The 25,841-nt window shown below is 45.5% G+C and overlaps 1 protein-coding gene and 1 long non-coding RNA gene across 3 annotated transcripts; one reads left to right on the top strand and one right to left on the bottom strand.

Annotated features, from left to right (window-relative positions):
• Window positions 1–2,487: 2,487 nt before the first annotated feature.
• LOC118089746 (uncharacterized) lies at window positions 2,488–16,488 on the top strand. Its single transcript, XR_004693180.3, has 3 exons — window positions 2,488–2,643; window positions 14,673–14,753; window positions 16,349–16,488. It is a non-coding gene; the product is annotated as an uncharacterized LOC118089746 (long non-coding RNA).
• SLC39A6 (solute carrier family 39 member 6) lies at window positions 9,236–24,122 on the bottom strand. 2 transcript variants are annotated; one of them, XM_035124570.3, is made up of 10 exons: window positions 24,006–24,122; window positions 20,198–20,908; window positions 18,343–18,523; window positions 17,838–18,007; window positions 17,011–17,223; window positions 16,478–16,574; window positions 13,852–14,223; window positions 11,816–11,896; window positions 10,434–10,624; window positions 9,236–9,771 (listed from the first exon to the last, which is right to left on the bottom strand). In XM_035124570.3, the coding sequence occupies exons 2-10, from the start codon at window positions 20,897–20,899 to the stop codon at window positions 9,619–9,621; spliced, it is 2,160 nt and encodes a 719-aa protein (XP_034980461.1). In that variant the 5' UTR covers window positions 20,900–20,908; window positions 24,006–24,122; the 3' UTR covers window positions 9,236–9,618. The 2 variants fall into 2 exon arrangements, with proteins under 2 accessions (XP_034980461.1, XP_034980463.1); XM_035124572.3 differs by having other exon boundaries at window positions 20,303–20,908.
• Between the last annotated feature and the right edge of the window lie 1,719 nt (window positions 24,123–25,841).

Here is a 25,841-nt window from a genome sequence, read left to right as displayed (position 1 = left end):
CGTCAGATTTCCCCATGGAGTTGATATTTTTTAAAATATATATATATATATCGGGATTTTAGCGTCGCTGCAGTCAGGCAGAAGCTAGCCCAGAACCAAGCTGGTGCTCACTTTTCCTAGCCCTATATTTCGCGCGAAATGTTCGTGGGAGGGGAAGTAATAAACCTCCGGCAATGCTACATTTTTAATGCCAAACGCAGACCGTTCTGAGTTGTGGCCGAGAAATAAATACGGTAGCTTACCAACAGGCTTGCAGTGCAGTCCGTTATCCGTATTGCAGCTTGACAGGTGAGGGCACTGACTGAGGTTGGTTTGCGTTTCTGGTTTGGAAATGTAGCAAAGAAACTCCTAGCTAGGTAGCTCTGATCCCTCCCAGGTTCAGAATTCAGTTGCGTCCAAAACTGCATTGCTCTCCGTTGACTGGCGCGCTGCATTTTTTTAAGTGCTTGAATGAAAACGCAAAAAATCACGAAATAAGAATCGAGGCTTGTGAGCAAAAACTCCTGCCTTTGCTGCGTCCTTTGCGGGAGGATTGCGGTTGCTGCCCAAAATCACAGCTAACACTGGCTGGGTTCACTGGCCACTTGACTTTTAGTTAAATATTTAAAATTCACATCTCTATCTTCCATCACTCCCCGGCGACCTCCCATCGATCAACCTAACCAATCAAAAGGGAGAGGGATGTCGCGTTGCCTCCATTCCGTCAAGTGTTTAAACCAGGGGCGGATCCACTATGAAAACTAATGAAGCTTAAGTTTCAGGGCCTCTAATTGCAGCGGGAGACCCCCCAGAAGCGACTCTAGTCCACATTGCTTAAACGTTTTCGGTCGCGTAGACTCAATTTGAGTCGCACAACTCAACTTGATCTATGTTGTACTGTATATATTTCCAACAATCCCAACGCTTGAGAGTCAGTAGCACAGATGTTGCAAAGGCATGGTTATGTTCTGGAACATAACCCCATTGAAGAAGGTAACTGTGGTTACCTAGACCTCATTGCTGGCTGTGAAGGGGCCCCCATGACAATTCAAGCTTCAAGGCCCCCAAAATGTAGGTCTGCCACTGGTTTAACCATAAATTTTCCCAGATTCTAGTAACTTTCCACAAAGTAGTATCACATGCAGAGGTTGGATAGCCACCCACCATGTATGCTTTATTGGAGATTCTTGTATTGCAGGGGGTTGGACTAGATGACACTCAATATCACTTCCAACTCTACAATTCTATGACCAAGATTATATTTTCCTTTAATTTTAAAGTCTGCTGCATGGTATAGTCTGCACTGACAGTGAAATTCACTTCTCAGCAAATGTGCACAGAAGTAGCTATTAGTCTGGGTTTCTCACTGAAGTGCCCCTGCTAAGAATGTGCAAGGATATCCCATATCCTTCCCCAAGCTGGGGTCCTCCAGATATTCTGATTACGAATCCCATCAGTTGTCCCATGGACTTTTCAGTGATTATGGGAATTGTAGTTCCAAAAAAAATTATGAGCAGCAGCAGCTTCTGGGAGGCTTCTCTACACTTTCCTGATTCATGGGCAAGTTGCAAATCTCTGAGCACAGATGTTCCGTGGCTCTAGAATGGGACTTCATGCTTAAAAATAAGGAGCAGCTAGTTGTTTCAGCAAAAACTTTAAAAAAATCTTTCATGGAATTAAGAGCTCAGACCAATAACTTAACATTCAGCTTCAGTAAGTAAAATATTCACCAGCTTCTAACCACAAAGCAGGGTGGTGATGCCAGAAGCATCCAGCATGGCATTCTTATTTATTAACTTATTACTTACCTCATTGGGGCGAATCTACGCGAAGCATTTGTGCCTGAAAGTATGACATATTGGAGTTAATGATGCCTCTTGTGTGAAGCTTCTTTCTCTTCTGAATCAGTGTTGTCAAATTTCCAGTTCTGAGGATAGGGTTCTAGATGTGACAAAATGTGACTCTAAGCAATAAAATATGTAGGCATGCATAAGGAAAATGCTCGTGTATTTTAGTGGTATGCACACTGAGGGTTAATTATAATCACACAACACTAGGCAGTTATGTATTTTCTTTTCTAAAAACCTTGCAAAGATGTAGTGTCTCAGCACAGCTCTTCTGCAAGAAACTCTGAAACCCATCTTTTCTCAAGCAGGCAACATGTTACTAGCCAAGTTAGATGACTTCCCCCTCAGCAATAAAAATATTTCTACTTTGACATTTGGCTTTAAAGGGCATTTCCCTGGAATTTCGTCCTAAAATCTCCATAGGTAGGACATGCTTAAGATGCATTCTTGTGTAATCAACTGTTTCACAAGGTTCTCAAAGTTCTGGGTCCCCTTTTTGCTTTGGGAAATTAAATCAAAATATCCTCTTAGGTTTCTATCCCTGCCCAAGAGCTGGTCTGAAGGGTTGTGTAACTTTGATAGGATGTTTCAGACAGAATGAACTAAGGATGTTCCAGACAGAATGAACATCCCATCAGACTTTATTTTCTTTTTTTTTAAGGAGGCAGGAAGGAGATTCTTATGCAAAAGGAGTCTGCCAGTTAGGAAAAAATCCCTTCCTCAAATCCATCATACCCCTTCTTTATGATGTTCCCAATGTTGGATGTGCTGTTATTTAGATAGGAAGTACTGTGCAACTTTTCTGTTTACTCGTAAGGTAAGTGCTGTGCAACTTTTATTTTTTACTCTTCCTGCCACCACACAAGTTACCGTAGTACCCCAAAACTTGACTGAAACAAGCAGCACTACATGTGCAAATTGCTAGCCAGTATGGTAGAGGTGGATTTAAATAGCAGCTGTTACCGTGTTTCTCATATTATAAGTCATGTCTTATATTAATTTTTTCTTCAAAAAAACACGACATGGCTTATTTTTGAGGGATGTCTTATTTTTTAATAAAGTGCACGCGGGCGCTGTTTGCCGGGCTTGTCAAGCCCAGCAAGGAGCGCCCGCCGATCTTCGGTGACAGGCGGGGATGGGGGGAGAGCGGAGAACGATCTCCGCTTCTCCCCCACCCCCGCCTGTCACACAGCACAGGGCCGAAGATCGGCGGGCGCTGTTTGCCGGGCTTGTCAAGCCCAGCAAACAGCGCCCGCCGATCTTTGGTGACAGGCGGGGGTGGGGGGAGAGCGGAGCACGATCTCCGCTTCCCCCCCACCCCCCCTGTCACACAGGACAGGTCCGAAGATCGGCGGGCGCTGTTTGCCGGGCTTGTCAAGCCCAGCAAGGAGCGCCCGCCGATCTTTGGTGACAGGCGGGGGTGGGGGGAGAGCGGAGAACGATCTCCGCTTCCCCCCCACCCCCGCCTGTCACACAGGACAGGTCCGAAGATCGGCGGGCGCTGTTTGCCGGGCTTGTCAAGCCCAGCTAGGAGCGCCCGCCGATCTTCGGTGACAGGCGGGGGTGGGCGGAGAGCGGAGAACGATCTCCGCTTCTCCCCCACCCCCGCCTGTCACACAGGACAGGTCCGAAGATCGGCAGGCGCTGTTTGCCGGGCTTGTCAAGCCCAGCAAGGAGCGCCCGCCGATCTTTGGTGACAGGTGGGGGTGGGGGGAGAGCGGAGAACGATCTCCGCTTCCCCCCCCACCCCCGCCTGTCACACAGGACAGGTCCGAAGGTCGGCGGGCGCTGTTTGCCGGGCTTGTCAAGCCCAGCAAGGAGCGCCCGCCGATCTTTGGTGACAGGCGGGGGTGGGGGGAGAGCGGAGAACGATCTCCGCTTCCCCCCCACCCCCGCCTGTCACACAGGACAGGTCCGAAGATCGGCAGGCGCTGTTTGCCGGGCTTGTCAAGCCCAGCAAACAGCGCCCGCCGATCTTCGGTGACAGGCGGGGGTGGGCGGAGAGCGGAGAACGATCTCCGCTTCCCCCCCACCCCCGCCTGTCACACAGCACAGGTCGGCGGGCGCTGTTTGCCGGGCTTGTCAAGCCCAGCTAGGAGCGCCCGCCGATCTTTGGTGACAGGCGGGGGTGGGGGGAGAGCGGAGAACGATCTCCGCTTCCCCCCCACCCCCGCCTGTCACACAGGACAGGTCCGAAGATCGGCGGGCGCTGTTTGCCGGGCTTGTCAAGCCCAGCAAGGAGCGCCCGCCGATCTTTGGTGACAGGCGGGGGTGGGGGGAGAGCGGAGAACGATCTCCGCTTCCCCCCCCACCCCCGCCTGTCACACAGGACAGGTCCGAAGATCGGCGGGCGCTGTTTGCCGGGCTTGTCAAGCCCAGCAAGGAGCGCCCGCCGATCTTTGGTGACAGGCGGGGGTGGGGGGAGAGCGGAGCACGATCTCCGCTTCCCCCCCACCCCCGCCTGTCACACAGGACAGGTCCGAAGATCGGCGGGCGCTGTTTGCCGGGCTTGTCAAGCCCAGCAAGGAGCGCCCGCCGATCTTTGGTGACAGGCGGGGGTGGGGGGAGAGCGGAGAACGATCTCCGCTTCTCGCCCACCCCCGCCTGTCACACAGCACAGGGCCGAAGATCGGCGGGCGCTGTTTGCCGGGCTTGTCAAGCCCAGCTAGGAGCGCCCGCCGATCTTCGGTGACAGGCGGGGGTGGGCGGAGAGCAGAGAACGATCTCCGCTTCCCCCCCCACCCCCGCCTGTCACACAGCACAGGTCGGCGGGTGCTGTTTGCCGGGCTTGTCAAGCCCAGCAAGGAGCGCCCGCCGATCTTTGGTGACAGGCGGGGGTGGGCGGAGAGCGGAGAACGATCTCCGCTTCTCCCCCACCCCCGCCTGTCACACAGCACAGGTCGGCGGGCGCTGTTTGCCGGGCTTGTCAAGCCCAGCAAGGAGCGCCCGCCGATCTTTGGTGACAGGCGGGGGTGGGGGGAGAGCGGAGAACGATCTCCGCTTCTCGCCCACCCCCGCCTGTCACACAGCACAGGGCCGAAGATCGGCGGGCGCTGTTTGCCGGGCTTGTCAAGCCCAGCTAGGAGCGCCCGCCGATCTTCGGTGACAGGCGGGGGTGGGCGGAGAGCAGAGAACGATCTCCGCTTCCCCCCCCACCCCCACCTGTCACACAGGACAGGTCCGAAGATCGGCGGGCGCTGTTTGCCGGGCTTGTCAAGCCCAGCAAACAGTGCCCGCCGATCTTTGGTGACAGGCGGGGGTGGGGGGAGAGCGGAGAACGATCTCCGCTTCTCCCCCACCCCCGCCTGTCACACAGCACAGGTCGGCGGGTGCTGTTTGCCGGGCTTGTCAAGCCCAGCAAGGAGCGCCCGCCGATCTTTGGTGACAGGCGGGGGTGGGCGGAGAGCGGAGAACGATCTCCGCTTCTCCCCCACCCCCGCCTGTCACACAGCACAGGTCGGCGGGCGCTGTTTGCCGGGCTTGTCAAGCCCAGCAAGGAGCGCCCGCCGATCTTTGGTGACAGGCGGGGGTGGGGGGAGAGCGGAGAACGATCTCCGCTTCTCGCCCACCCCCGCCTGTCACACAGCACAGGGCCGAAGATCGGCGGGCGCTGTTTGCCGGGCTTGTCAAGCCCAGCTAGGAGCGCCCGCCGATCTTCGGTGACAGGCGGGGGTGGGCGGAGAGCAGAGAACGATCTCCGCTTCCCCCCCCACCCCCACCTGTCACACAGGACAGGTCCGAAGATCGGCGGGCGCTGTTTGCCGGGCTTGTCAAGCCCAGCAAGGAGCGCCCGCCGATCTTTGGTGACAGGCGGGGGTGGGGGGAGAGCGGAGAACGATCTCCGCTTCCCCCCCCACCCCCGCCTGTCACACAGGACAGGTCCGAAGATCGGCGGGCGCTGTTTGCCGGGCTTGTCAAGCCCAGCAAGGAGCGCCCGCCGATCTTTGGTGACAGGCGGGGGTGGGGGGAGAGCGGAGCACGATCTCCGCTTCCCCCCCACCCCCGCCTGTCACACAGGACAGGTCCGAAGATCGGCGGGCGCTGTTTGCCGGGCTTGTCAAGCCCAGCAAGGAGCGCCCGCCGATCTTTGGTGACAGGCGGGGGTGGGGGGAGAGCGGAGAACGATCTCCGCTTCTCGCCCACCCCCGCCTGTCACACAGCACAGGGCCGAAGATCGGCGGGCGCTGTTTGCCGGGCTTGTCAAGCCCAGCTAGGAGCGCCCGCCGATCTTCGGTGACAGGCGGGGGTGGGCGGAGAGCAGAGAACGATCTCCGCTTCCCCCCCCACCCCCGCCTGTCACACAGCACAGGTCGGCGGGTGCTGTTTGCCGGGCTTGTCAAGCCCAGCAAGGAGCGCCCGCCGATCTTTGGTGACAGGCGGGGGTGGGCGGAGAGCGGAGAACGATCTCCGCTTCTCCCCCACCCCCGCCTGTCACACAGCACAGGTCGGCGGGCGCTGTTTGCCGGGCTTGTCAAGCCCAGCAAGGAGCGCCCGCCGATCTTTGGTGACAGGCGGGGGTGGGGGGAGAGCGGAGAACGATCTCCGCTTCTCGCCCACCCCCGCCTGTCACACAGCACAGGGCCGAAGATCGGCGGGCGCTGTTTGCCGGGCTTGTCAAGCCCAGCTAGGAGCGCCCGCCGATCTTCGGTGACAGGCGGGGGTGGGCGGAGAGCAGAGAACGATCTCCGCTTCCCCCCCCACCCCCACCTGTCACACAGGACAGGTCCGAAGATCGGCGGGCGCTGTTTGCCGGGCTTGTCAAGCCCAGCAAACAGTGCCCGCCGATCTTTGGTGACAGGCGGGGGTGGGGGGAGAGCGGAGAACGATCTCCGCTTCCCCCCCACCCCCGCCTGTCACACAGGACAGGTCCGAAGATCGGCGGGCGCTGTTTGCCGGGCTTGTCAAGCCCAGCAAACAGCGCCCGCCGATCTTTGGTGACAGGCGGGGGTGGGGGGAGAGCGGAGAACGATCTCCGCTTCCCCCCCCCACCCCCGCCTGTCACACAGGACAGGTCCGAAGATCGGCGGGCGCTGTTTGCCGGGCTTGTCAAGCCCAGCAAGGAGCGCCCGCCGATCTTTGGTGACAGGCGGGGGTGGGGGGAGAGCGGAGAACGATCTCCGCTTCCCCCCACCCCTGCCTGTCACACAGCACAGGTCCGAAGATCGGCGGGCGCTGTTTGCCGGGCTTGTCAAGCCCAGCAAGGAGCGCCCTCCGATCTTCGGCTCTGTCCCCCGATGCGCGACGGCTCGGGGAAGCAGGCAGGGAGCTCCTGCTGGGTCCCGCGCCTTCGCCTCTCGCTCGGTCGGGGCTACACGACATGGCTTATTTTCGGGGTATGTCTTATTTTTCACCAACCCTTAGAAATCCTGTCATGGCTTATTTTTTGGGGATGCCTTAAAATATGAGAAACACGGTAGATTAATGAAGGCAGGCTACTAGTTCTATAGATATACACCAGTTTCATTATTTTGAACAGAAAACTATTTGACAAAACATCAATCATAGTGGGGTGGAGCTCACCTGTTTCAACACACAGGAGCCATAGCCAGGAAAGAGATTATAGCCTAAGATGTAGGAGGAGACACTACTCTTTTCTAGACCAAAACAATAATTTACCTTATAAAAACTATTGCAAAAGCTATTATTGTGCTTATTTCTTCAAAGAAATGCTTCAATCCATTTAATTTTAGATGGTATCCAGTTCAGTAGAAAGGATTGTACTGGACTTGAACAAAGAATTCCTGTATCTACATCCACCAATATAATCTCAAAAATGTTTTTATCAGCCTTACATACACACATAAAATCAGTGTTTTGTGCAGCAAATACTTTTTTGAGATGGATAAAGGACTGTGAACTCATTTTTACAAGAGAAAAGGCTAAAATATTGATATTTGAGACTACTGCTCAATAGCTGTAACTTTTTTAAGAGACCAAAGACCATAACATCTATATTGAATATGCCCTTGACACCCTCCCCGCTTTATCAGTCTAACTGCTCTGCCTGCAGAGAAAGCCTGAAAGTAACCGTGCTCTGCAGAAGTAACAGGCCTGTTCTATAATACCAATGAAATCTACATCTTGTGAAACTGCTGCTCCGGGTCTGAAACTAATGCCTGCAAACTGGTGAGAAGCAGTTTTCGCCTTACCTTTAGGAGAAACATATACATAAGAGCCATTTAACAATGGAATAGACTGCCTCAGGAGGCGATGAGCTCTGTTTGGCCAGGTGTTTAAGCACAGGTTGAACATGCAAGGGATACCTCAACTGCATCCTGCATTCTGCACTGAGCAAAGAGTTGGAAAAGATCATCTAGTCCTACTCTAGAATTCTCTGAAAATTGAGATCAGCAAAAAGTATATTTAAATTAATTTAATCATAGAGTTGGAAGGAACCACAAGGGCCATTTAGTCCAACCCCCTGCAATGCAGGAATCTTTTGCCTAATGTGGGGCTTGAACCCATGATTAAGAGTCTCATGCTCTACTGACTGAGCTATCAACCTAAGTTGATATGATCTATCAACCTAGATCATATGGGACTTTATGAGCAAGGTTGGGCCAGCAGCAAAATACATTTTAAGGAGCTTCTCGTCTGAAGCACAAATAAAGGTAAGCTAGCCTGGTAAAATAAATAGCAAAAGTTAGTATTGTAGAATTAGGCTAACTGCTACTCTATCCAAACTGTGTCATGTGTCTTAGCAGCTGATTTAGGCCTGTGACAATCCTCTGTTGCACACATGCTTTTCATACCACCAAGCTCTTAAGAATCCAGTTCTCTAGGAAGTGAAAGATGTTCTTTCCATCACCAGTTTCTATTTTAAGCATACGTATGGTGTGAAAAAAACAGTTCCGATTCAACTATTCACTTTGCCCCATGCACTACTAAACTTAGAACTATTAAGTGTGTACACAATACAGTTCAGAGCAGAATTCTACAGTCTCCCCCTACTTCTTGTGCTCTTTTGTCTGTGCAGTTCATTCCTTATAACCTTCCCAATACAGTCGTACCTCGGGTTACGACCACCTCGGTTTGCGAACAGTTCGGGTTACGAACTGCGCAACCCCGGAAGTGTTTTCGCCGCGCGCGATCGCGCAATTTGCGCATGCGCAAAATGGCGGCGCCCATCGCGTTCGGTTTGCGAACTATTCGGGTTACGAACTGCGATCGCGTTCGTAACCCGAGGTATTACTGTATTGTGAGGCACCCACCTCTGGTAATTGTCGCCCCCCCCCCCCCCGGTTATATATTTCTGCTTACACTTTCACTTAAAGACACTGCATAGCTCTTTTTGAAAATATTGTCACATTCCAATTTTTAAAACTACATGCATTTGTTTGTGGGACATATCACAACTTTTTACTGTAGTGTTAATAATTTTGTGAATATAAACACAAGTGAGCATGTAATTTTAATGGTAAGCCAAATATTTAATCTTTTCACTTTGTTAACATATACAAGACTAAGACAAAACCTCACATTGCATGCTATTAGGTATCCTTACAATATTAAATAACTTTTCAAAATAATAAAAAACACTTCCCATACAGATTTAGCTTTGACTATATTTGGCAAAGTGTGCTATTTATTATGCCAGTTTCCCCATAGTGCTACATACTATATTGGTAAAGGTACCTTTATTTAACCTTTTTTACATACTATATTCTTGCCATGTATGCAAGCAGTTAACACTACTAAAAAGGCCTAATCAGGAGGCAATTAAGAGGTAAAAAGTGCCCACAGTTAGTTTTCAATACCATGTCAGTATCAGGAATGTAAAAAATAATAAAAATTACAAGTTTATGCTGAACACAATTTTATGTTCAAACACAGAGATAAGTAGCATAATACCAAAACCTAACAAAACCCCAGCATTCTGTAACAGGAAATACCCCCAGCGACTACATCCATGATCACTAGCGTCATTGTGGAGCATTTCAGGCACCTGATTTAAAAAGGAGAGAGATAAACAAAATTAATCTGAATACTATAGAAAGAACATGTTGATGCTGAGACATTAAGTTGTTAAAGTTGGTAATAATTCCCCTTCTGTGAAGACGAGAGCAGCTATAAAATACTGCAGTGTATCCCCAATTTCTAACCTAAGTGCTCTTGTGCAGGGTTCCAGCCAGACAACCATGCTATCCTATGAAGCTCAAACAAGCCATTTTACCCCAGTCCACCCTATCCTTCAACATGCCATGGCTCCTGGTGTCCACTGAGAATGTTGAGTCCTCACTGAGCTGTTTGAATGGGGGAGCTGCTGTATTTCTGCAAAGCATGGGGTTCCCCAAGCATGCTGATAGTTTTCCTCTTGTTTCTCAGTGGACCTGTTTTAAGCTTGCTATTATGGGCAATGAGAGAAGTCTGCTATGTCAGCTATAGAAGCAAGCAGACTATGTTCCTTCATGTCATACCTGTAGCTCTCTGAGGCTGAGTTTAAGTAGCTACTGCTAGGATGGTGAACTAAATGTACCCTTTGCCTGATGAGGAAAGGCTCTTATGTACAGCAATTCAGATGCTGGCATCTTCTTTGATTAAAGTTCTGTTGCTGCAACTATTTCATACCAGAGTGCTATCAATATCCAATGATACTTATATACTTACCATATCAACAAGGGCCACGTACATAAACAGCCCAGCCGTAAGTGCAAAGATCCACATAGATACATTGTCTGCATAGTGGCCAATGAGTATCCCAGTAGCCATTCCAAGATAGGCCAGCATAGCTGAAAGCGCGTTATAAAGAACAGCTTGTTTGACAGTCATGCCAGCTTTGAGAAGTACAGCAAAATCTCCTGCCAAGAGACACAACATTTTTGGTCATTTGTCAGCGTACTGAAAGTCCACCATACTGCTTCATTTCCCCTGATTCCCAAGAAATATTTTTATGCCTTAAAATCTCGTTTGTTTTTGTTTTTTAATGTGGTCAAAACTTTTGGAGGACAGGAGAGCCGAGCAATCTTAGCAGCCACAATGAATAGCCTGCGTATGTTGTGGTTGTTTAGTCGTTTAGTCGTGTCCGGCTCTTTGTGACCTGTGGACCTGAGCACGCCAGCCACTCCTGTCTTCCACTGCCTCCCACAGTTTGGTTAAACTCATCTTGGTAGCTTTGAGAACACTGTCCAACCATCTCGTCCCCTTCTCCTTGTACCCTCAATCTTTCCCAGCATCAGGGTCTTTTCCAGGGAGTCTTCTCTTCTCATGAGGTGGCCAAAGTATTTGGGCCTCAGCTTCAGGATCTGTCCTTCCAATGAGCACCCAGGGCTGATTTCCTTAAGAATGGCTAGGTTTGATCTTCTTGCAGTCCATGGGACTCTCAAGAGACTCCTCCAGCACCATAATTAAAAAGCATCAAATGCATATGTATACACACTTAAAATGTATTTGTTTTTTCCATCACTCTACTGGAAATGTATTGGGACACGCTCATAAAGTTTACATTAAACTGAAATAGCACTATTCAAGAGTCCTCACAATGGCTCTTTATAGCTAGAATTGACCATGTTTTCAGTCAGTGGAAAACTTGTATCACTTCACTATGCTTCAATACAACTTAATGTAATTGGGTTAAACAACATCAAGAAAGGCCGAGCTAATTTGCATTAAATTGACAATATATTGTCGAAAACCTCCCATTCAGCAATGCATATTGTCGTATTAAGTGCACTGCCAACAGTGTGTAAAGCAAGTATTTGCATCATTCAAATCATTTTGTTTCCTTTGTTGGTCTGGAAGCAACATAGAATTCATTTGCTTGAAACGAAGCAGTATTAGATAGCCGCGTTTTAGTTGACTGTCATGCTTTTTAAAAAGCGCACTTCCCTTGAGCAGTCTATTCTACAGGAGCCCGAGAGGATGGGATATTACTGTTATTCACACATACTATGAAATACCTCAATTTAACTGTGACGGTGATCAATCAATCAATCAATCAAATGTAAATATATAGAAACAATACCCAGTAACTAAAATTAGTTCCCTCTTACCCAGTTCATGTGGCAGCTCATGACAAAAGACTGCAACCGAAGTACTTAAACCACTAGATAAACCTTCAGTAAAAGCAGCCCCTAGGAGAAGACAAAGAAAATTAAAGAGAAGTAATTTCACTTGAAGAATGCAGTTACATCCACATATAAATATATGATGACCTAGTTTGCGCTACTGCTAAGCCAAACCATGACTTGGCTCTGGGTAGCATAGCAACAGCAGAACTGGGAGAGGAGTAAATCAGCTTGATTTTTCCTCCCATGCTCCCTCCAAGCATCTCTATCTCACCCTTTGGACTTGCCTCAGGCCATGTCCCCTTGAGTGCTTTTGCCTGACTGGAATGCATCCTTGAACTAATATCAGTGTACTGGAAGAAGAAAAGATCACCAGTGTTGAAGCAATGATTCTTCAACATCAACTTCGTTGGACTGGTCATGTTGTGCGGATGCCTGATGATCGTCTTCCAAAGCAACTACTCTATTCCGAACATAAAAATGGAAAGCGTAATGCTGGTGGTCAACAAAAGAGGTTGAAAGACTGTCTCAAGGCAAATCTTTAAAAACGTAGTATAAACACTGACAATTGGGAAACACTGGCCTGTGAGTGCTCCAGTTGGAGAACAGCCTTTACCAAAGGTGTCATGGGCTTTGAAGAAACTCGATCTCAGGACGCAAGGGAGAAACATGCTAAGAGGAAGGCACGCTTGGCAAATCCACACCGTGATCAACTCCCTCCTGGAAACCAATGTCCCCACTGTGGAAGGACGTGTGGATCCAGAATTGGCCTCCACAGTCACTTACGGACCCATTGTTAAAACTGTGTTTATGGAAGACAATCTTACTCGGCTATGAGTGATCGCCAAAGAAGAAGAAGAAGAGATGTGTATGTATAAGCCTGTACCTTTCGTGTAGCAGAAATGTAGCCCGCTGTACAAAGCAGTGTTAGAAGCCAAGATATGAAAGCTAGGAGCTAAATGGCACTTTAAACCTAGGTTATGGGTGCAACAACGGAATGTCTAGGCACACTTTTTTATAACAAGAATCCAAAGCTGAAAATGCAGCTAAAATCCTATATTCATTTTTCACATGGTCTAGTTACTTCCCCTGCCCACCCTCTTAATATTCTTAAGAGAGTCTCTTCTCCGGTCTTCAGAGAGTTGTTGGAAGTGGGAAGGCAAAACAATGTCCTCCTTTCCTTCCACTCTGCACTTTTAATCTGAAATCTTGGGTGCAGTACTGCACCCAGAGCTCAGAAACTACTTGCACTAATGCAATGGGAGTTTCGAACACTGGTACTAAGTTAAGAGTAGCATCTGTTGCTCTACTCACTTTTGCCCCTGGCTCCATCTACTGCTGGCATGTAGCCCTCAAACCGAAAAAGTTTTCAACTATGGCTGTTATAGAATCTATTATCAGAAAATGGTATGTACTTTTAACCTTGTTCAATTGAATAAGTTCACTATAAACCTTAAGTCACTTTGGATCTGCAGAATATCGCCACTGGCTAGGGAATGTACTGTGAGCTTCACACATGATAGGATTTTGAGGAGACTAGTCAAGATAACCATAGATGAGAAGAGCCTTCTAAGCCATCTGGTCCAACCCTCTAGGGGTTCAATGTCACTGCCTAAGACAGGCTTCCTCAACCTCAGCCCTCCAGATGTTTTGGGACTACAACTCCCATGATCCCTAGCTAGCAGAACCAGTGGTCAGGGATGATGGGAATTGTAGTCTCAAAGCATCTGGAGGGCCGAGGCTGATGAAGCCTGGCCTAAGACCTCTAGTACTGGAGACTTCACAACACCTCTAGGTAATTGATCCCTTCCTGTTAAGAAGTTTCTCCTAATGTCCATTATCTACCCTCCTTTGAAGCCCGTTAAAAGAAGTGCTGGCTTCTGCAACAACAGACAACAAGGCTTCTGCCTTTCTAATTTTATACTAATACAAGAAATGAAGAGGTAACAGCACAGAAAAGAGTTGGATCGGCCACCAATATATATGGAACTAATCAAGAAAAAACATCAAGATACACTAACCAATTGCAAGGCCATCACTGAAGTTATGTAGTCCATCACCCATAATTACCATCCAGGCTAGAGTAGCTATACCAGCATCTTTCAGTTCTTCACGTGAGTAGCGCTGGCTATGGCTATGCGGATGATGGTTCTGATGGTGGTGGTGATGCAAAATATGATGGTAATCATGGTGATGATGACTCAGATGATCCGACTGTCCTAGGGTGTCATGTAAATGTGAATGGCATTTATTTCTACACCCCCTGGATGCATATTCATGGTCAGCAGGCTCATGGTGAGCTATCATAACTTCTTCTTCTTCTTGTACTACTGGCTTCTGGGAGATGAAGTTCGAAGGCTCTTGTGAATGTGTCCCCAAGTAAGCTTCTGGCCCTTTGTGAAACACAGGAAAAGCAGATTACATTCTCAAAACAAAAAGGCGCAACACAGCATTCAGAACACTTTTGCCGACTGCAACATTTTCGTTATTTGAATATCTTACTCATAAAATATTTTATGTCAGAGATGGGAAATCTGTCACCTGCCTTCTCTCTCCTGGTCATTTGTCATGTAGGTTGGGACTGATAGGAGATGAGAATCCATAAATATCTGGAGTGCCACATATTACCCATTCTAGTTTTAGATACTTCTATTACCATGGGTCTCGGGAGAGATGGTGTAATGTACTTGGTGAAACACATTAATTTCAGATCCATTTTTATAAGCATCTTCTGCCAGCTGCATTTTCTTATTGCAATGCTTCACATATTTAGGATTGTATTAAGAAATTCAAAGAAATGTGCAACCCTAATGTACAACCTGCCATCTTGCCTTTTCTACAGATCTGAAGGCTGGAAGTTGTGCTGCTTATGACTGCAGAAATGGATTTCAGTTACTATGGGATGAATCCGTAAATGGGCTAGGTGAGAAATTTCTCCATACAACCCTGAGCCAAGACGCTTTCCATCTTCAAATTACCTTCCCTATTGGAGGCCAATGAAGTATTTTACTCTACTGGAGAGGAAGTGCTGAACAAGATAATATTGTGGGCTTATGCTGGGCTAGCCCCATTTTACATCGACAACAGAATTCATAACATAATTAGAAAAGTGAAAATAAGCTGTTGGTTTTATAAGAATACTAGAAAATTATCACTATGAAAAATGCATTTAAACTTGAAACCAGTGCTTACCCATTTGCTTCCGCCCCCACCCCATTCCAGGCTCCTATTTAAAGAGTCAACTGATGCAATACTCAGTGCCGCAATATTAACCACACAAAAAAGTGGTTCCTAAATTTCAGACTTGCACAAAAATAAAAACGTACAATTAAGAAATAAATGGTAAATAATGCTGGTAAGGCAGTATGAAAGTGCTATCTTGCAGAAAACCAAGCATAACAGCATTTGAAAACTGGGCTGTTAGAACAGCTTTAATAGATACCGGTAACTTAAATAAGCAATTCCACAAACTGTTCAAATCTTAAGCAGCAGCTACATGTCAGAAGTGAATTGTTATTGTTTCCTGCTTTGAAAAGCAGATAAAGTGAAGTATTATGATTCTATGCAATGGGATAATGGATTAGTACAAGTATAAACATAATATTGTATCGATGAGAAATTGTTCTTGGATAATAAGATCTCTTCCATATAGTGAGCCCTACTAGATACCGATAGGCAAATTCTAAGAATGCATATTCATACTGTTGATATAAGCTATAGGTTAATGTCAACTTTTGGAGTCATTTCCAGAGCATCTTAGATTATATGAATATGCTGAAGTATCAGAAGTAGCAAAAAAGGGTGGTTCATAATACCAGAAACAATAATAACCTTTTAGCTATATGTGCAGAAAAATGCACAATACTTAGATGGCCAAACGGTATAAGCAAATTTTGAGAATTTCTCTAATTCAACAGGTCTGCTTTCTGACCTCCACTATTCAATAAAGTCTGAAAACTGAGAGAAAGTACATGTATTCTGACACCTGAAGAATACTAGTAATGCCTATAACTTTTCAGCTGTATGCTCAGTTTCAATCTTTCCACAGAACAAAGGATTGCATTCAATGAAGTCATACTCAAGAGTAGACCCACTGATGACAATGAACTTAAGTTAGTCATATCCATTGATTTCAATGGATACACTCAGTAGGAGTGTATGACTTCATTGGTTTCACCCTATAGAATATAATCACATTGGAGTAGAAAATGGCACAGGACTAAAGTGAAGCAACATTTAGTCTATCTCTGGTTTTTGTTTTGTTTTTTTACTTCACATAAGTTTATATGGGGAGCTTGTGCATTATTTAAGTAACAGAACATTATGTGGTTATTGTCAGAATCAGGGGAGCCTCTCCCCTCTCAGCCTTGGAAATTTGTATTCAACATTTCATTTCAATCCCAAAATGAGATATTACTGTTATGCCCCAATATTTATTTGCTGCAAGGGGGCATCTGAATAGCTATGTCACATACTGATGCAAATTACAAAAATCATAATCCCATTTATTATTTCTAGCATCTTCTACTTGAGTTGCGGATATTGCTCTGCAGAGGCACAGATACCAAGTTTGGCTGCATGGAAACCACAAAGAAGAGCACGTAACATTTTGAATGACAATGCGGTACAACATTTATTAAAACTTACTATCATCTGTGTCTATTTTTTCTTCATTTGCTGAAAGCTGAGAGTCATATTTAGATAGTTGCTTCTTGATTTCTGTTTCATCGTCTTCATTTTTTTTCTGAAAAAATACACTAAGTTATTAACATTTTAGGTACACATCTTGAACACTATATATCTCGCAGACTATTACCAATAAAAAACATGAAATGGATAAAAAAAAAATCAGAAGTTGAAATACAGGAAAGAAACTGCACATACGTGATAAAATTCACAACAAGCAACCCAAGCCATTTTGCTCACTATTAAAAGTTTCAAGTCTAAATGAAACATTTCAACCAATTCTGATTCTGATTCACTATTTATCCCATTAACTTTTAAACCCTTTCAATACAATTTTATTTTTTTACTCTCCCTCCACAGTGCTGCAATTCATCTAGGTGCTTCCTGCTCCCTCACCGAGGACAGCTTATAATGTTCAAGCTTTGTGTAAACCATCCCTTAATATTTGGACAAAGAAAAACTTAAATTCAATTTTCAATACATGATTTCTCTACCTTTTTCTTCTTGTCTTTAAACTGTTTAATTAGTGTGATCAGGTGCTCAACAAGAAACATAAAATATAATCCACCAAGGGCTGTGAGGCCCTTCCACGTAGAATCCAAGTTAGCACTGTCTTCTGCACTTTGAAGAACAAGATGCTTAAAAGTGTGGTCTTTATTGTGGTCCAATAATGGCTTTTCATGATGATGATGATGACTTCCATGAGACTAAAAGTTGGGAGGAAAGAAGGGGGGGATTACTTCAGACACCTTTCCATACACAACAAGATGTGGGGAGTGGAAGAGTCTGCCAGCATCAGTTTATTTCTAAGTCTGGGAGGAGTATCTGGGGCAGCGTTCAAAACTCCCACTGTTCTAGGCGTGTTTTACAACAGGGAATTTCCATTAGCAGTTTCTGAACTCTGAGCCTAAAAATTCAGATTAAAACTGCACAGTGGAAGGAAGAGGACCTTTTTCTGCCACCCCACTTTCAGTCATTTTCTGAAGACTGGAGAAGAGACCCTCTTAAGTATATTATAGGGGTGGGCAGGGGAAGCATGGCTTTTTTCCCAGTCTTCAGATGAGGACTAGACCATCTGAAAAATGAACTTGAGATTTTAGCTGCAGTTCATTCATTTTCAGCTTTGTATTCTTGTTATAAAATGAGGTTTCCCGCTGCGTGCGCCTCTGGTGCACAATTTCCGTTCACATTCTGGGGCAAAGTTCGCAACCAGGAGCAGCTACTTCCGGGTTAGCAGAGCTGGCAACCAGAGGTACCACAGTAATACTATGTCCCAAAGTGACTCATGCCCAGTAAATACAATGAAAAAGAAGATACTTACATGTGGAAGAAGATGTAAAAGAGCGTCTCCACTTAGGGTACCAACTGCTAATGCTACAAGGAAACTTAGAAGGAACTTGAAAAATACACGATTCATAAGAGGGACCAGTATAACACCCAGTAACGAAAGGAAACTGATGATAGAAATGGATATAAATCCACCAATCCAAGCTGAAAAGAAGAAGAACAAACAGCTTGCTTTCTTGAATAACCAATTTCTTCCACCTTATGTCAGGGAGGGAAGTTTTATTTCCTTAAGCACTCAGTGGGAGGAATAATTTATATGTAACACAAAAGATTGCATGCTGCATTGTGAACACTAGTTCACCTAAATAAAAACAGGTATTGCGTCCCTTGCTTGAGGTTTCTTGCCCTTCAAAACAAAACCACAAAGACTTTAAGATAGCAGAATCATCCAAAACAAATTATTGTTCAATATTTTGCTTTAAGTACAGCATCAAAGAAGAGATTAAATAGGAAATGCTTGACTTCACCAACAAACGTACCTACTTGCAATGAATAAGTTTTTGGAGCAGTTTCTGTCTTTTCACTTGTTGCATGAATTACACAATATCTGCCATCAATCTGGTTAACGATAGCAGGGCAAATATAGCTAAATTCTGTGGCTGTCAATGGAACTCTTGTACTTATTCCATGAGAAAGCATCAGTTTTGAAGCATTGAAGCACTATAAAAGAGACAAGCGCATTTCAGGAAAATGCATACATAAACGTTGGGAGATTAATTTTAAACCATCTCTCCCTCTCAACTTAACTGTAAAGATTCAAGCGCTATACAAAAAAAAGCAAAAAATCTGAACAGAATTTGTCATATATATAGGGTAGTAACAAATGTATTTATAAGCAAAAATTCAAAAGAAATGTGCAACTAATTCTCTGATTTGATTTCCCCATGCCACCATATAAAAACCCAAAGCTCACAGCAATCTGCTGTTGAAACAGGTGGGGTTTTTTAAAAAATAATAATGCACAATATGGCACAGGTGCATGCCACCTCTATCAACCTAAGGAGATGTAAGTTTGACATTTTTATACCAAAAATTCTAAAGAACTGAGTACAAAGGAAAGAGTTAGGTAGAAATTATTTTGATAGGCCAGCTACAGAGAGGCCAAAGGGTTTCATAACATAGGTTTATTTGATAGCATTCCAATTAAGAAATTATCCAGACAACTTGATTACTGAAGGGAATTTTTATAAGCAGTGGACAGTCATTCAAAAATGTTTTTAATGATAAAGACAAAAATTAAAATCATTAGAATTCTAAAAACATGGCTTGAAATTTAATGTCAACTAAAGGTAACCACATCAGTTGAAAAAGGAGCATATAGTTAAACTAAGCTTTTAAATATTTACTTACCAGATAGTGAATAAAAATTATTTCAATACAATCAGGTGGAGAAGAGTATTGTAGAAGAGAATAAGTTCCCCCCTTGTGGCAGATATGTCAAAAATGACTTTAAAACGAACTTTGGACTAATAAAATGTTGAGGCCTGGAAAAACGTGTTTAGTTATTTGCAAGGCTACAATCAAATTCACTACCTTTCCATCCTGTCTGAACGATTAGACAGCTTGCCTACTCCTTTTTCCAAAAAATGGATGCTACAAAAGTAGATATGACCTGGCCCACTCGAATATGGTATTAGCATACTGCCAGCACACCCATGAGACCCAATTGCTGGTACACTAATAGAAATGCACTAATGGCAAATACACTTAAATAATAGAATGCCTGTTTAGTGGTATCTGAAGAAGTGTGCATGCACACGAAAGCTCATACCAAAATAAAAACTTAGTTGGTCTTTAAGGTGCTACTGAAGGAATTTTTTTATTTTGTTTAGAAATGTATTCTACTTTATTGAGAGTCACTATACTGTAGAATAGCAAAATTCTAGGAACAAATAGACCCATCAACCACAAAGCTGGAGCCTGTCAATGTTTCTTAACTAAGCTACCTCACAAGATTGCTATAAGGTTACAAACAGGAGGGGAAGAACATTTTCTGCTTTTCTGAAGGGGGGGGGAGATAAATCTGTAGATAATAAAAAGTGTTAACTTAGAAGTTCCCTGTCCCCAAGGTTTTCAGCAGCCCCAACCCAAATGCCTCTGGCAAGGTTCTTTGAGACCAAGTCAAATCTTAGACTTGAACAGAAGTTATACTAAAATCCACAAGCTGCCTCCTTTTTTCAATTTCATAGCTCTTGCACCTTATAGAGCAATTCTATGAAGTGGAAAAGCAATGTAGAAAATATGCAGCAGGGGATGGTCGAAAAAGTACTCATAAGGAATACAACGCTACCAAACATCACAACTTTCCTTTCAATAAAAACAATCTCCAAGTACCTCTTGTGAAATTTTTCTTATTTTCGAATACATGTAACTTCCTCTTTCTGATTCCCTCACGAAAACAAGCGATTCATTTGTTTTTCCATTTACAAGTGAACTCACATTGCTGCTTTCTAGAACAATGTTAGGATTGGGGCTGGCAAGGGCTATACGTGTAGACTTCAATTCTGCAGTTTCTGAATGCTGTATCAAAGGATTGCCTTCTGTGGTCGTGGTGTAGGTGGATGCAGCTATAGCAACCGTTGTACTCTTGCTATTCACAGAGCCCTGCTGGTGTTCTGTATTCTGTTTGCTAGATAAATCCTTTGCCCAATTATTCAAATGATTTTTGCTTCCACCGACAGGTTCGTCACTAGGGCAACCTATTTTCTCAGAATTTGTACTGAGGGTAACATGATTATGGTGGTGGCGGTGGTGCTCATGATCTTGGGAAATTCTTTTCACCTTCTCAATGCCCATACTACGTAGAAGTTTTCTAAACCCTTCTATAGTCAACGTATTGTTCTCCCCATAACGAGAGAAGAGTTCCTGAAGGTGATGTCTCTGCATAAGCGTGGCCAAATCAACATTGATACCAGCTGCCTTCTCAGGTATAAGGTTCTCCGTAGTATGTGAAATAGTGGTTGATTCCAAGCCATGGTGGCGAGCTTCAGAAAACAAGTATATGAAAAGAAAAGTCACATAAAGCTTATTCTCCATAGCAGAGTCCTGTAACGAGAATGACAAAAGAAAGCAGTTAAGAAAACTGTTTGTGTATCCCATACTGCAATTCACTCCAGAGCAAATAAAACAAATATTTCACAGACATTCTAATTTAAAACACTTTTTCTTTCTTAGTATTAACATTACTTGATATAACATTACTTAATAACATAGTATGTAATATTGTATGTTCTATTCTATTCTAATATTATAATACAATAATATTACTTGATTAGAAGTGGAACCTGCAACATGTACAGTATTTAGAATTCCTGACAGGCTGCCATGCCCTGTTCTAGGATACTCCGTTCAACTCATTCCTATGTTTCTGTTTCTCCTATCCCCAAACTGTCAGCCAGCATTCCACATCCACTGAACACACTCAATTTGCTCACTGTGTTGCTTTTGGAGTCCACCCCCCACTTCATTGCATTTCCCCCCAGGAAGCACTCAAAATTATATATAACAGGGATATCCAACTTCCAAGAGACTGCGATCTACTCACACCATTAAAATCTGGCAGTGATGTACCCCTTGGGTACCCTTCAGGTATAAGTTGTTGAGCTTTTTTTAGAGGACGGCAGCAGGGGCCGGATGGAGGAACCAGCGATCTACTGCGTTCTACCAAAACCTCCCGGGGATCGACCAGTCGATCCTGATCGACCTGTTCGACATCCCTGATATATACTTGCCACCATTAATCTTCAATGTTGTCTAAACAAGTAGGCCTTTAAAAGATTTAGGCTCAAGTGGACATCTACTCAGGGAGGAAATTTTAAAGTCTTGGTTCTACGATGCAAGAGGCCAAGTTTTGTTCAACCACCTCAGAAGTTTAACCTTGTGAGAAGATGAAGCAGAACTTATTGTAGTTGTTGGGAATCTCTGGCCCTCCAAATGTTCAGACTCCAATTCCCATCAGCCCCAGCCAGCATGGTCAGGGATTATAGGTGGTATCAACCAACAACCTGCTTCTCCAGCCCTACCTTAACAGCAAGGAGGAGGGTCATACAGGAGAAGGCGCAACCAAAGGTATTAAGAGCTTTACAGGTAAAAATTACCACCAGTAATAGCATAGTATGTTGCACTAGGAGGGGAAATGTCATTAATTTAAGTTGTGTCTAGACATGTAGAAAAACACTGTTGTAGTTTAGTAGATGTGAAGGAGAAACTATATGGAGAACATGCAAATATTTCTCTTCACAAAATCCGACGGTATGTATCTTCAGGGAGAACCAAAAAGTCACAAAATGGTGAGCGCCGCTTCCAAGTTATTGAGAACTCTTCATCAGACTAGATGATAAATAATACAGTGGGCAGGGGCAAGGTGGTGGAACTGAAAAAATGGCCCAGTGTTGAAGCCATAAGCCAAGGTCTGCATCTAGACTTGATTCAAGATAGACATTGCAGAAGCAAAGATGTTGCTGAACTACCGTACACCTTCCATCAGTCCCAGCTTGCATATCCAGTGGCCAGCTCTGAATGGGATAGCCAAAAGTTTTCCATCCCTGCCTTATGGCTTCACATAAAGAGTTTGGTATTCTTTGTGTGTCCCTCTCTTCCCCTTATTCCTTGTTGATAAAGAGTAAGGTGTAATGAAAACCCATTCAAAAATAAAAATAAAAATCAGACAACAGCTTGTGATTTGTGGGTGAAAATTTCTCTCTTGAGTTCATCCTTGTTCATATATTTTTTAACAGCTTAATAACCATAGTGGATAAAAATACACGTAACAGAATCTTGGGATTCTGTATTATTTGAGCAATATACAATATAACCAACTTCTGATCAATGGTATGATACATTTAAGGAGCTAATTTTTTAAGAAACTGTGTATTTGCAAGCATCTTTGCATTCTGTACAGCAGAGGATTTGTGTTTCGTAGACAAAGGTTTTGTTTAAACTTTCCTTTACCAATAGGATTTGCTCCACTAAAATATGTATCTCCTATTTTGTTTTTGTTTTTCTAAAAGGGGGTTAATAGTCACCAGACCCAAAAATGAGCAATAGAGGGGAGGCAGCTTCTTGCGACATGGAACAAAAAGCACACAGTGCAGGTAACGCGATGGCCTTGCAGCATTCTCACAAGCCTGTGACTCTTTCTGACCAATTCACGTTCATTTACTTTGCAATCCCACTGAGTTCAGTACAGTATGAGATACTGAATTACAGCGGGGAGGATGGCAGTCTGCTCAGAGGATCAGCAAGTCCTTGATTACATAGGTAATTCCCCTTAAACACCGGCAATGGGTGTGCCAGCTCTTTTCCACCTGCTGCTTCAACAGCTTGTTATATCTAGATCTCAGGTGAGCAGCAGACATGACAGGTTACCCCTTAGCAGAAGGTTGGTGATAACATTGTGGGTGGGTTGTGGCTACTTATTGGGGGGGGGTCACAGTTTAGGAATTATGGTGCTTAGGCCCCCACAAGGTGTGACCGCACAGGACTCTAGCAAATAATACGTTTCGACAAGCAGCTTGCTTGACGCAGAGGTGAAGGAAGCTGCACCTGCAGGAATTCCTCTCCTACACACCTGTAAAAAAGATCATGCTGCCGCCCTTTATATTTTGCGTAAGAACTGCTTTGCCCAATTAAAGCCAACTGGTCCAGCCTGATGCCTCAGTGAAGTGGGGGTGGTGGGGAGGGGGAGGGGTGTCACAATAAGCGCCCAGCCAGCATACAGTCTCCTTTGCCTCCATAGGATCCCGAGGTAGACTGCCTCTGTCAAGGGAGGTTCGTCCATACTCAACTCCCACCCGCCCCCTGCCCTCCATCCTGTGCATAGCTGCCAAGTTTTCCCTTTTCTCGCGAGGAAGCCTATTCAGCATAATGGAATTTCCCTTTAAAAAAGGGAGAACTTGGAAGCTATGATCCTGTGTGTGGAGAGGGGGGGGGGCGCTGATGGAAGGCGGACGACGTCAGAGGATGACCGTTACTGACCGCAACCACCACTCCGAATGAGCGCGAGGCGGACGCTCTTCACGCGCATGCGCCTTCTCTCGAAGAGAGGGGGGTTTGCCTGAGCCCTCCCGTTTCGTCGCCAAGGAAAACAGAACGCTGAGGCGGTTGGGGGGGGGCAAGGGGTTCCGCAGGCAGACACACTTACCGGACACCTTACCGCGAAGCCTCTCGCCAGCCCCTCATGAGCTGCCTTCTATTTTCCTCCCTCCCAAGTGAGGAGCATCACAGCGAACCGGCCTTTCGAGCAATATGAGAGAAGCGCAAGAGCCCCCCTCCCCCGAGGCAGCGAATCAGGTTGCGGGGTTTCTTGTCACGAGGGCTACCGAGAGCCAATGAGCACTTGCGCGGCCTGCCGCACGCCTCCCTTCGGCCCGGACCTTCTTACTCGGAGCTGGGAGCTGGGGGGCGGGAGGGAACGAGACAAAAGCGTCTGCACCGGCGCCCACGTGGTTGAGGATGGCGACGGTCCCTTTGCACATGCGTGACCAAGGAAGCCTGTGTAAATGCCAATGGGGGGGGGGGGAGGCGGGCGTGTTGGTTGTCAGGGCGACCGCCTTCTCTAATACCTGTTAATGTATAAATTTAATATTTTTCATAATGATAATAGTAATTGGCTCTGTTCGGGCTCCTTGTTCAGTTATTCAACTAAAACTAAAAGTATACAAACGTTAATGAAAGACCATAACGGAATACATTAGAACGCAACACAAAACCTAAACGAGGGGAAATTTTGAGGCATTTCCCAAGCTGAATGCAGTATTTTCTTCCAATAAGCAGGAGGTGTGAGCATCTTTTAATTTTATCGAGATGCCTTTTCCTCGACGGAGCTACAAGATGCACACCTGTGGATCGTGTGCTTTCATTCTCGTGACAACCCTATTGGGCTTTTCCAGGTTGACTCCCTTTTATTTTAAAGGGTGTGTAATCCTCATGTTTCGTTTCGCTGAACAACAAACTGAAAAGTTTTGAGAGGAACAAGACAGTCCTTTCCCTTCCACAGCTGATATTGCTTTGACATCAGCGCCCGGTACGAAGAGCGAACATTTTGGCACTCTTCCATTGGCTCAACCCATTTAGAAGGGCAGTTGCAGTAATTAAGCTAGAGCAGTCTCACTGTCAGGGCTGGCCTGACATTGTAGCGTGGAACCTGGGAACCTTAGTTCAGTGGTTTCTCAAGACTCACAGGCGCAGTCTTGGAGAAATAGAAAGTAAGTTTTATTGCTGACAGCAATAGGCCCAGAGGAGTTCCCTCCAAAGTTCTGGACCCCAGAACAATTGCGCTCAGAGTTTATATACCCTTTCCCAGGTAGCATAAGGCATTACATATTCATATATTGCAGTAAAATATTAACCAGTAAGTGTGGTTACAGCCCTTCCTCTTTCCTTACTCCTTGCAAAGCTTAAGATCTCAGTTAAAGGTAAAGGTAAAGGGACCCCTGACCATTAGGTCCAGTCGTGACCGACTCTGGGGTTGCGCGCTCATCTCGCATTATTGGCCGAGGGAGCCGGCGTATAGCTTCCAGGTCATGTGGCCAGCATGACAAAGCCGCTTCTGGCAAACCAGAGCAGCACATGGAAACACTGTTTACCTTCCCGCTATAGCGGTTCCTATTTATCTACTTGCATTTTGACGTGCTTTCGAACTGCTAGGTTGGCAGGAGCTGGGACCAAACAACGGGAGCTCACCCCGTCACAGGGATTCGAAACGCCAACCTTCTGATCAGCAAGCCCTAGGCTCAGTGGTTTAACCACAGCGCCACCTGGGTCCCTTGCAAAGCTTAAGATCTCAGTTACAAAGCCCATATATGGAACTGCCCAGTAGGGTGGGTCATAAAAAATTTTCCCCCGGAAATGTTTCCTCCCTTGATCTTATCTCAGGCATATGGTATAAACATAGCCAAATTTCAAATTTGGGACAAATCGGTTAATATTTAGACCCTGCTCCTACAGATTGAAATTTGGCCTCACTATGAGTGATAAG

Source organism: Zootoca vivipara, chromosome 8 (genome assembly GCF_965207765.1).
Source record: "Zootoca vivipara chromosome 8, rZooViv2.hap1.1, whole genome shotgun sequence".
Classification (NCBI taxonomy): domain Eukaryota; kingdom Metazoa; phylum Chordata; class Lepidosauria; order Squamata; family Lacertidae; genus Zootoca; species Zootoca vivipara.
The sequence above is the reverse complement of the archived record's forward strand: the minus strand, read 5'-3'. Positions and strand labels throughout refer to the sequence as shown.